This window comes from Xiphophorus maculatus, chromosome 20 (genome assembly GCF_002775205.1).
Source record: "Xiphophorus maculatus strain JP 163 A chromosome 20, X_maculatus-5.0-male, whole genome shotgun sequence".
NCBI lineage: Eukaryota > Metazoa > Chordata > Actinopteri > Cyprinodontiformes > Poeciliidae > Xiphophorus > Xiphophorus maculatus.
The window spans coordinates 15,225,024-15,237,456 of NC_036462.1; the positions used below are offsets into that span (position 1 = coordinate 15,225,024).

Sequence of the window (12,433 nt, forward strand, 5' to 3'; positions counted from 1 at the left end):
GCCGCAGCTCGTTCAAAGTTCCCCCCCGTCGCCCCCCCGTCGCGTTTGTCCCTTCAGGGGGAACAGCAGGAATATTCATCGGGAATTTCATAACGCAACAAGTGGGTTTGAGTAGTGGCGTTTGTGTTGTCTTTTATTTTATTTATTATTTTTTCTTTCCGGTTTGTGATTTGGTCTTCCTGAAAAAACACCTGCGGCACTCAGGTGACTCCCCGATGAAGAGGGAAGTCCTTGGGCGGTGAGCGGTGAAAAGGTAAGGCCGCTTCAAACTTTGACAGAATAAAACCGGGAGGACTTTGTACTCTGCTGAGGTTTTAAAGCGTCCTTTCGCTGTAAAGAGTCGCCCAATTACATTTGTGTTGTTATAAAGTGTTTTTGTTCAGGTGCGACAGGTTCTCCCTTCCTACTTGACAGGAATGGAAGCAGCAGCCGCTCACTTTCCTTCACATTATCTCTTCTCTGCACCTGCAGCTGTTAATGTTTCACCCTAATGACCCTGAATTGAGTTAAAACTTAATTGCAGTATAGACGAGGGTTTTTTTTTTTAAAGGTTGGAAACTGACTAATGTCGAACAGGTCACGCCCACGCACGCTGTCAAACAGGCCTGGAAGCAAACAACCAGAACCTGGTGGGTAATAAAACCGGACAAAGATGGACAGATGGGTGGGCTACTTTAGTTTGACTGCTGCCGGTAAACCACATGTCTGAAAATGGGATAATAAAACGGCAAAGTCAGGTGTTTTTCATTCATTAAACTGTAGGACACTCGGTACTTTCAAAGGGAAATTAAATCCGGAATAAGTTATGTGCTTAATCTGAATTAAGAAATTACTGAAGAGTAAAAGGTTAAAAATCTGTTTAAAGGACAGATTTTCTTCTTATCTAGCAGATGATTTAACGTTTTAAGATGGTGCAACCAGTCAGACAAAAATGTGTTATGTGCCAATTCTCAAAATAGGTAATTCAAATACATAATTTAATAACAAAGAGTACAAGCGAAAAGTCTCATTTAGCACAAACTGTGGGTGTAAATCTGCAGCTGGTATATTACTAGTAGAGTGTGTGCAGATATAATAATTTGTTTTTAATCAACTAGTCCTTCTTTTGAATGACTGACACTTCATAATTTGTTTTATTTATGTTTTTAGTTTGAATATTTAAAATGTTTTACAATTAGTTCTAAAGGTTCATTATAATTTAAAGTTTATTGAGCTTTGAGAATGTGTTCTTGCATTATTATGCCATTATCATTATATCACTTGAAAATGGTCTCAAAATAACGTTGTTTATCGCAATAACAACAGGAACAATATTTCTCCCAGCAGAAGTTATTGTGACAGATATGTATTTACATATATATGAGTTTCAGTTTGATGTGTAACTCGGTGAACTTTACCTCAATGACATAACCTTAAAGGATGGTCAAACTGGTAAAAAAAATGACCTACCAGTAAAGAAATAACCTTCACTGGAGGCTTTTTCAAAGCCTTTTGACGTAATTAAGTCATAAAACACAGGAGTTAAAAATGCTGATTAGCTTCTAAACCAAATAAATATTAGACGTGAGTATTTCTGTCCTTATATAAACTATAAAAAAATTAGAATTTCACAAAAACTTCAATATTATAAAGTAGAAAACATTGTGCATGTTAACCATTATGACTTGATATAACGCCTAATGTTTAAACATATTATGAAGGTAAAAAAAGTACAAGAAGCCTTAAAATTGTCTTCTATCCAGCGAAGTAAACCGTTAGTTCAATGACAGCTTCAAGTTGTGGGTTTTCAGAACTTCTTTCATCATGTAAAAACGTCTCCACAATTTATAAGAGAAGCTGCTGGAACGACTCCAAAGCTTCACCTCGTTTGAATCTTCTCCCTCTTATTCATCAATTTGAAGGTTATGACAATTTACGCCCTTTAAAAACTACCAATAAAATAAAATACTAAATTCAAACCTTAAAAACAGGAATCCCCTGCACAAAGGTATAAAATTTAAAAAAATGCCATAAAACTAAGGGATTCACAAAAAAATTAACAAAATCTTTTTAAAAGACTGTAGAAAAATGACACAACTATTAAAAAAATAAACAATTTATAGCGTTTATATAATATTAAACTACATCTTTATAAAGTTTATATAAAAAGTTTTCTAAAAATCACTGTATAATAACTAGTGATTAAGACAAAATCAAACTTAATACATCTTAGTAGTAGTGAGATATAATAACTTGTTCTCCATAAGTTTGTTTTTTTCCCCCCAGTACTAAAAAGTATTGTAGTAAAATGCAGACAGTGGTTTCTGCTCCCGTTACAAGTGGAGGAGAGCAGCATTTGGGCCGGCGGCGCCGCGGTTGTAACCGGGCTTTCAGGAAGCTCCCATTCTGGATGCAACAGCAGCTGGAATATGAATCCTGCGTTTCCATAAAGCTGGTCAGCAGAAGGAAGCTTGCAGCTCTGACTTTTACTCGATTAAACTGATGGGACCAACGCTCTTCCTCCACTCACTCTTACCTCAGATTTACATATAAAATAGAAACTTTGATCAGAAAAGATGACCTTTGACCTTTCCAGTCCTTTAGCATCCTTTGTCGGATTAAGATATTTGTAACATTGTCTCTAGTTCAGGAGACATGTCAGACATTTTGTTTTTTATTATTTGTAAACTATAATAATTTAAATGGATGCTCAAATAAGCATAAAAAGGTCTTCGAAAATGACTCCACTTTCTTTCGTTTTGATTTACGTGAATTAACTTTGGATGATCCAGTTTGTTGGATGCGCATTGAGCCTGGATAATAAATCATTAACAACATTAAATTAAATTATCTTTGTGTTCCTGTTGATGTGATGATGGATATCTGTGTTTTTTTTCACGTTCAGGAGAAAAGAAACTTGCCGTAAAACAGAAATTATGCGGAGCCAAGATTTTTTTTACATTTTTTTCCTGTTTAAAAGGAAAACTAAAACCCAGCGATCAGGCCTGAAACCTGGGAGTAGTGATGGACTCTGACCTGAACCTCCAGAGCCACATAAAGACAGTTACAAAGTCGGCCTTCTATCACCTGAAGAACGTTTCCAGGATTAAAGGACTAATGTCTCAGCAAGATCTAGAGAAACTCATCCATGCATTCATCTTCAGTCGTATTGATTATTGCAACAGCATCTTCACAGGTCTGTCCAACAAATCAATCAAACAGCTGCAGCTGATTCAGAATGCTGCTGCTGGCGTTCTCACTAAAACCAGGAAGATGGAGCACATAACACCAGTTTTAAAGTCCCTCCACTGGCTCCCTGTAGCTCAAAGAATAGACTTTAAAATACTGTTGTTAGTTTATAAATCACTGAACGGCTTAGCACCACAATACATTAAAGATCTGCTGTTGTTGTATGAACCTTCCAGACCCCTCAGGTTCTGGTTCTGATCTGCTCTGCATCCCCAGAACCAGAACCAAACGAGGAGAAGCAGCTTTCAGCATCTATGCACCACAAATCTGGAACAAACTTCCAGAAAACTGTAAAACAGCTGAAACACTGACTTCTTTTAAATCTCAACTAAAAACCCACCTGTTTAGGATTGTATTTGAAATTGAACTTGACTTAATGTCGTGTTTTGATTGTTGATTCTATCTTGCATTGTGTTTCTGTGTTTGATATGATGTAAAGCACTTTGAAATGCCTTGCTGCTGAAATGTTCTATACAAATAAAATTTTATTTGATTTTTAAAAAATGTAATATATTGCAATAGATATGTGATTAATATCAATTTATAGAAAGCTAAATAGTTTTTCTTTACTCTGATCCAGTACCGAACAGCATTCTGGGAACTTCTCATGAGTTGCTTAGCAAAGTTTGTAACATCGACTAACTCGCTCACTTTTTGGTTACCTGGCAACTCACTGTCTGGTTACCTAGCAACAGCCTGTCGTAACTGCCGCAGCAGCAGTTAAAGATTTCACCACTCTGCCTCAAAACTGTTGAAAAATAAGAAAACAACATTGTGTAGTGAAGACTGTGGATAAAACAGGAAGGTTCACATCACCAGTTCATCAGAATTTCAGATACTTAAAACAAAAAACTTATTAATAATTTGTGAAATCGACTGATATGAAATCCTTAAATCGTGATACGTTTTTCAGACTTAACGTCCAGCCCTAGATGGATATTGTGATGGATATTAATCCTCTTTTTTTGTAGATTAACATTGTATTACAAACCAGATTTCTAACGCATTAATTTAACTAAGTTTAAGTTGTGGTTTGCCTGTCATTGATTTAAATTATTCCAGCATATGTAGCGATGTGTGATGTTTTTCTGCTAGATATTATTGTTCTTACAGAGAAAGCCAGTGTGTCATTCTTTGAGTTTCGTTCCTCTCCGTCTCTCCAGCCGGTGCTTGTCATGTTTGGACCTGCTCTGCCAGCCTGCGAACTTCCACCTCACATCTCCAGCTCGTTCTCATGCAACACTCACTCCTGAAAAATGCAGCCGTCCGAACACCAGTCCTGCTTTAAACAGCAGAACTACTACACAGTAATTATAGATTCCCAGATTGCTTCATAGGAGGTGAAATTGAGGAAGAAAACCTACTTTGAAGTGTTATCAGAGCTTATTCACAGCGCAACACACCACACTTACCTCTAGGGCTGAAACAATCAGATAAATCACAATGAATCGATTATTGAAGTACATTCAACTAATTTAGTAATCGATTAATTAGTAACTGGAGAATATAGACTCAAAAAAGGCCAGTTGCTGAAAGGACAACATATTCAGTAGTAAGTAGACCAAAGCTGTACAAAAATATATATACATTTTTCATTTTAGATTTAATAAAACTTTCTTTATCTGTAAATATATTCTACGTATATATTATATATTCCTTTATTTAATCAGGTAAACCCCGTTGAGGTCTAGATCTCATTTTCAAGAGGGACCTGAGCAAAAAATTTGCAATACACAGCAACCTGGTTACAAGATAAAAACAATTAATACATATGCACAAGTATAAAACAATAAGAACAATTTAAAAACAATGACACTGTTTCATAGAATCTTGTTGCCTATCTTTAAGAACGGCTCAAAATAAGTCCAGTGAAATCATTTCCGACATCTTAAGTTCAGACTGCAACTGATTCCACGCTGTGGGGGCAAAACACACTGAATATCTGCTTCCCTTTTTCAGTTCGAAAGCGCGGGACATGCAGAAGAATAATGTTATTGGAGCGAAGAGAACGAGAACTGACAGTTCTATGTAGGAGAGTGGATAAATATGCTGGCGTTAGACCGAGTAAAGATTTATACATCAGGATCATTAAATGATTGTTTCTCCGTACACTTAAAGGAGCCATTCAGCTTTTGCGTACAAATCACAATGATGTGTCAGACGTCGACTACCGGTTATAAATCTTAAAGCGCAACGATACACAGTATTTAATGATTGTCGCTGCTACCAATTGTCTTCTAGCTTTGAGTGTAAAACAAGATCCATTTCGATAATAAAACCCAATTTTCCTTTTCAATGTCCGTAGTAGATTTGCTATGTGATTTTTAAAAGAGAGTTCATTATCTAGAATAAAACCAAGATATTTATAATTACTGAGAAACTCGATTTGTGCTCCTACAGCAGTGGTAAGCAATAGGGAAGTTTCTGGTATTTTTCTAGCATGTAGCACGTAGAAGTCCTCTAGTCACGTAGCTTTAGCTTCACCTTGTTTAAATGTTGTATTTAAAAAAAATCTATTCCTAACAAATTATTCGTTGAGATCAGCTCTAAATTGTACTTATTATTAGTCAAGAAGAAAAGATATTTTAAAATGCTAGAAAAGGTTTTTTAGCCGCAGATGCATCCTTTGCTACAAATGGTCAAACTTTCACTGAAGGAATGCTAAAGCATTAAATTTTAGGCAATAACATGTTTATTTTCACATTTTAAAGAGGAATTTCATTATTTGTGTATTTTACAAATAATAATGCATATTACTTTTATGCATTATTCTCAAATAATAATAGAATATATGCATTTCTGATATTGTCACAAATAATCATAAGAGGTTAAATAAATCCGCAGAATGTGTCGGTTTTTTAAAAACCTGATTTATGGATTCATTGGTAGAATAATCAACTATAATAATAGTCGCAGCCTTAATACAAAAACATTTTATTATCTACATTATAAGATAAAGAGTAAAACAGTAGAAACTTTTATGATCAGTGTCACTAAAACAACTCTTCTTCTGTTTGGTTGCAGCTGTTTGTCCGGCCAGTATGTGTTCCAGTCGAAATATATGTGGGGCCAACAACCGGCCCAACAGAGCCAGGTCCGAGTCCAGAGGATCAGGGGCCCACTATGCGCTGTGCGCCCTGGGAGTGGGACTCGTTGCCCTGGGGGTCGTTATGATCGTCTGGACTATGATTCCAGAAGATAAGTCTCCAACTGGAAACAGTACTGTGGGCCCTACTCAAGATGGCCTACAAAACATCTCACCAATCGCTCTGGTTCTGGTCGGAGTGGGAGTGGTCATGCTGCTGCTGTCTGTTTGCCTCGGTTTGAGGAGCAAGAGGAGAGGTCAGAGCCAAAACGCCCAGCCAGCGAGAGCAGCAAGCGGCTTCGTGGACCAGGCCGCAGGACAGGAACAGCAGTGAGTGACGACAGCTGTCTGCTCTTAAATGTTTTAATAGATAAACTTAACAGCATAATATTGTCACATTCCTAAAAAATCTTTTTTTTTAAAAAACCCCTTTTACAAAAACTGATTTTGGGGGAAAAAAACAAAACAAATCACCACCGCCTTCTTAAAAAAAAAAAGAAAAAATCACTTTTGGCAAAAAAAAAAAAAAGATCGCTGAGGCCATTATTCTAGGATATGCAAATTGTTGATGTCCATATCTTGTGATTTTAGCGCCCCCTGCTGCCACAAATGCAGATCATGAGGCTGAAATGTGAAAACCGGAAGAGTCGTTATGGAGCAAATCCCAGCCAAAAACATTTTCTATTTGTGCAACTTTTTAAAAATATATCCTGGTAAAACCAAAATATTTTTATTACATTTTTTTTTTTTTTATATAAAATCCAAAAATATACATGTAATTTATTTATTTTTTAAATCAAATACCACGAATCATGAAGTCATTTCTAATCAGAAACTAATGAGGAGCTGGTTGGTTGAGGTTTCTCTTTTATAACCTGACTTTTAAGGGCACATGAAATTTTTTTTAAATGTGAAATGTGTAAAAATAAATGTAAAACATGTAAACGAGCTTATTGACCTTTACAGCCAGCTGCTGTAAAGGTCAACTTTGGCATCACTGCATAGAGCAGTGGCCACCAAAAACAACTGTAATCACTGTAAAGCCTCACGCCAGGATTTGATTTCATAAAGTGAGGATTAATTTGGAGGTTTATCCAAAGACAAGAAAAAACTCAGAAGAATTGATAGCTGAATGCTCAGGCTTGGAGATCTAGCAAATCGGCACCCTATACAGGGTTTTAAACGCTTTTGATCCCAGTTTGCCTGCAGTGGTAAAAGAAAAACCCTTATTTTTTAATTTAAAAAATGATGGTAACTTTTGTCCTCGTTTTGAAGACCTGATCATTAGCCCATTTCCTAAAGCAGATATGTTGCAAAGATATTTTATGTTGCAGTAACTCTGCAAGTCTCTTTTTCTACGTGATCAACTTGTGTTTCACTTTCGAGCAATTAATGCCACCGCAGAAATATAGCAGTCAGATTTTTCGGAGACGATCTGCTATAGCTCAATCATTTTGTAACTTCTTCTATGGTTAGCTTTAGCTAATGCTGCACACATTGTGATCAGGGCTAGTCAAGTTTTCAGATGGTGCCTGCAGTCAAATGTTACCTCCTTAATTTAGCTCAAACACAGAGAGAAAAAATTGAATATATTAGTTAATTATTTGCACAAAACTGCAACTAGATGCAACGTGGTGTGGCTGTCGACTCCCTGCTCTCTGTAATAAGTAACAGCCTGCAGTATGGGTCTGGTCTGGTACCGATGCATCACCATTGACCATATTTGGCTGTACTTCCTGTTGTTTTTTATTGTTTTTGTTTTTTGGGATTGGTGGGGTTAAGTTGATTCAGAAAGCGTTTTAAAAAATATATATATATAATAATCCTATTTCTGCTTTGAAAACCAACTGGAAGACTGATTGTCATTCATTCATATTTCCCATTTTCAAGATGTTTGTTTTCTGGCAAAAATATGATATGATATATAAAACTTAAGATTTCTTATAAAGAGATCTAATGACTGTTGAAGCGGGACAGAAAGTGTCAATGGGGGAAAAATCATAAAGTTTGAAATCACTTTTTCATGCTGTAAAAATCTGTCCCCATTTATATTCAGTCTTATTGAATTTTAAAGTCTGTCTTTATCATTGTTGTTGTTGTTTTATGTTCCTTGATAAAATATTGTAATTGTTTTATTGCCCAGCACTAGATTATAGCCTAAAAGGTTGAAGTTGGAACATGGCAAAGCAGAACCAGAAAATGATAATAAATAATAAATTAATAAACCAGATTGTCCGTGCAACATGCAGGCTCAGTCCTGTTAGCATTTAGCAACACTTTACTAGCTGTTAGCATCATTTATGAACTCTCAGCTGTTTGGCCAAGTGGTTTTTACAGGTTTAAGTGTTCGCAGACAGACTTTTATGGATTACCTGAATACAGCCTTTGATTTTGAGTTTCACATTCAGTTTTGCTTCACTTAACAGCTTTTATTTGGATGCAATTGTACAACAAGAAGCCAATTTTAAGTAAACTGTCACTCAAGAGCTCCATAAACTGCTCTCCTCACCCAAACAAAGTAAATACCTTTTTAGTAAAAGCCAAGAAAATCTGGCTTCATTCAAGCAATACGCATTTAAAGGGGACCTATTATGCAAAATTCACTTTTTGCACGTTTTTGTACTTTTTTTTACTTCTAAGAAACAGCCAAATGCTTAAAAAAATACACCAACCATTTTCTGTCAATCAGTTAATGTTTTTTGGTGTCTGGAAAATTATCTGTTTTGAAAATTTTGTGGTAAGTTACAAATCAGCAGCACTTCCCTTCACCTTGCAGCACCAGCAAAGCCCAGCTTGTTACCTAGCAACCCAAGCTAGGTAGCAAGCATTTGGTCTGCTGTATGTGCTGTACAACAGCTGCTGGAAAATACATGTTTTGTTGTTGACGTAACATCCAGAAACCACTTCCTGCATTTTTGTTGGTTGTGCAGGAGGCCCTACTTTTGCTTTTCAAAGGTGTACGGTTATGTAATTGGGCATCTGTTTGCAACCATTTTTATGTCAGTGTAAATGTTGATTTAGGGGTGTGGCCAGCAGCAGTTTATTTGGTTTAAAGTGACAGGAGGCCCTAAAACAGCTCAGAAAAGGCAGAACTGACCAGACTGAATCATCGTTATCTAAGAATGATTTTGTGTGAAAACCGTACTGAACATATTTTGTATAGACCCATCTGTTGTAAAAGAATATTTTAGTAATGGATATTCTATAGAGTATTCTATAGAGTATAGAATATTTTTACGATTATCCGAGGAATAAGGTCTCTCTCTCTCTCTTCTATCATTCGCTCCAAAACCATGACGGCGCCACAAATGCTGACTCCAACCGTCGCACCGCAAAATTCAGCAATCCTTATTTTTCACCCAAACCCTGACAAAACGGCGCACAATTCAACACCATGCTGCTATGCTAGCACTTCACAACGACTCATAGGCGGAAGTGAGAGCGCTGCCCACTACAAATAATGATCCGGCCTTAACACGGTGCTCTACATAATTTAACGAGGAATTTTAATAATCGAGGTACTCGAATCATTCGAGGAATCGTTTCAGCCCTAATACCGACCTGTTCAGGGAAGCTTCAGAGGTCTCCTTTAAGCAATACCTTCCATCCAGATGGTTTGTAAATGTAACATATGCTGGTATTTGTTTATTCTCATGATGCTTTCCGATTGAGGGTAACCTGTTGCATCCCTTTCCAGGGACCCAGAGTCGTACAACGTGCCCAGCTATGACGAGGTCATCGGCAGCGGCAACTACCCCGTCCGCCAGAGCAACCTGAGACAGAGCACCTCTCAGCTGCCGTCCTACGAAGACATCCTGGCAGCTGTGGAAAACGAGGATTCCCAGCCTGCTAACAACTCCTCAGAGAACAGCCCTCTGAACGACCAGACGCCCGCTGCTGCCGAGCCGTCCGGCATAGCGGCGCAGCCCAGCCTGCCGACCCGCAGCGCCAGCCGGGCCAGCCGCTTACTGAAGCCCCTCAGAGTAAGACGGATAAAGTCGGACAAACTGCACCTGAAAGACTTCCGCCTCCAGATCCGCACCCCCACGCAGAACCCAGTGACCATAGAGCCCATCACGCCGCCCCCGCAGTACGATAACAAGATGCCTGAATTACAGTAATGGCTCACCCTGCTGGCTTCCCAATTGGCCTGCGGCTGATTAAAACCTATGAAAATATCTAATGGAGTTTGAGGACTGGCGGTGATGTTTCTGAGAGCCTGTTTTAAGGGCGCCGTGAAGCAGGTGGATGTGCCGGTTGGGCAGGATGATGATGGAGGCAGACACACTCCGGAAACGAGAACACTTTCCGCTTTATCAATGAAGCTTCGGGTCGGCTCATCAGCTCTGTCATCACACGTTAATGCTTCAGAGCAAGAGTAACGGAGCAAGACAGCATTTCAGTTTTATTTATTACTCACATAAAATGCCTTTTAACAAAAATATGTTGTTGCTTCAGTTCGTAAAATGGAACCATGCGTCGTGCAGAGGGGGAAACGGAAGATTATCCAGCAGACATTTAACTCACTTAGTTTGAGATGTAAAAACTGCGATGAAAAAACTCGATAACGTTTGAACCTTGTTGCTGAGATATTGACTTGTTTTTTATACATATAAGTGTTTAAATCTTAAAGCGGATATGTTTTAATATTTTAAAATTGTGGTGAATAAATGTTTTCCTTTTTAGTTTCTGTTTGGTTTGGTTATGTTGTAAGCTTAAGTTGCATAATTTAATAAAATATGGATGGTGATACCATTTTTATGCTCAAGCATTGTTGTACTTCTATTTTTTATTTTTTTTAATCATTTGCATGTAAAATTAAAATAAAAGTTAAATTTTGGGTAGTAAAATTTACTCAATTTTTAGGGTTTTTTTCCCCCCAACAAATCAAATTTTCCTCACACTTGAGATTAAGTTAGTTACTTTTCCGCCCTCTAGTGGTAGAAATGTTAATCTTTCTAATCCAGCTCCCTGTTGATGTGAAAATATATTGTTTTAAAATGAGTAAATGTGTTTAGAGCTGCACCTAACTTTTTAATACCTGCTACTTCTTGGGGTTAGATGATTTTTGTTTATTTTATTTTTTTTAGATCAGTGATGTTACTTAAAAAGTTGAAACAATGTTCTTGTGTTGTAGTTTTATTATTAACATCCCTCCAATATTACATAGTTGTGATTCAGATAACAAATCAGTAATCCAATACCTGTTCTGTTTTCACATCTTCATGCATAAAAGTGACCTAATTTAAAAGATTTTCAATTTATTATTGCATTTTTTCACATTGGTTAGTAATTTAATGATGTTTTTTTTTAAATTATTATGTTAATACAATTAAGTAACTGTGGCAGATTTATGTTTTTGTGAGCCTCTGCTTCTGTCTAAATACTTTTGCAAACTTAAACAAGTTTTATTGGCTTGTTTTATATTTAGCTCAATCAAGTCTGACCAGTTTCTGCAGAACAGAAACATTCACGCAGCATGATGCAGCCACCACTTACACTTGTTAAAATACCATATTGTTTTATAAAATGGCTATAGTTTATTGCAGGTGATCAGAGCATGTTTGATGCTCCTCTGATTAATGCTTTCCTTGGAGAAGATGGATTAAAATGTCTCAAGATGTTGAAGGTTTGGTAAAATGTTTATTAAATTCATCCTGCTGAAATCTTCTCCACCTTCATCTACGACCTCTCTGCTGTTTCCTCTGACGTTTCACACAACAGCTGGATTTACACCGGCAGATGTAATTTAATCTAAAGGAAATTGCTCTGGATTTTATTTTGAAACTTTGTGATTTATTTATTTCAAATTAAAGGCTCTGAATAAGTGAGCGTTTTATTTCAATGAGTAAAAAACAGCTTAAAGTAGAAGCTTTATTTCTGTTAACTTTGATGTTTTTATGCTTGCGGCGAATTAAACATTTAATTTCTATAAGAATATTACATCAGCCCACTTTTAATACAGTAAAATTAAGTTTAATACCTGCTGAAATATTATTTTAAATCTGAAAATGTTTTGATATTGACTGTATATGGTCTCCAATGTTGGCATATTTATAAATTTTTCACTATCTTATAATTTCTTTGTATGAAAAAATCCCCCTGATAATCTACAGCTTA

At 36.7% G+C, this 12,433-nt stretch overlaps 1 protein-coding gene across 1 annotated transcript; it reads left to right on the forward strand.

The window, feature by feature from the left end:
- LOC102225430 (transmembrane protein 51-like) lies at nt 1-11,070 on the forward strand. The gene is made up of 3 exons (XM_005797027.2): nt 1-253; nt 6,253-6,643; nt 10,011-11,070. The coding sequence occupies exons 2-3, from the start codon at nt 6,270-6,272 to the stop codon at nt 10,432-10,434; spliced, it is 798 nt and encodes a 265-aa protein (XP_005797084.1). The 5' UTR covers nt 1-253; nt 6,253-6,269; the 3' UTR covers nt 10,435-11,070.
- The last annotated feature ends 1,363 nt before the right edge of the window (nt 11,071-12,433 follow it).

Bases quoted from the DNA above. Each gene is read 5' to 3' on its own strand.
- LOC102225430 (XM_005797027.2), top strand. From the start codon at position 6,270: ATGTGTTCCAGTCGAAATATATGTGGGGCCAACAACCGGCCCAACAGA. The intron at 6,644-10,010 runs GTGAGTGACGAC...ATCCCTTTCCAG, and splicing joins GCCGCAGGACAGGAACAGCA to GGACCCAGAGTCGTACAACG.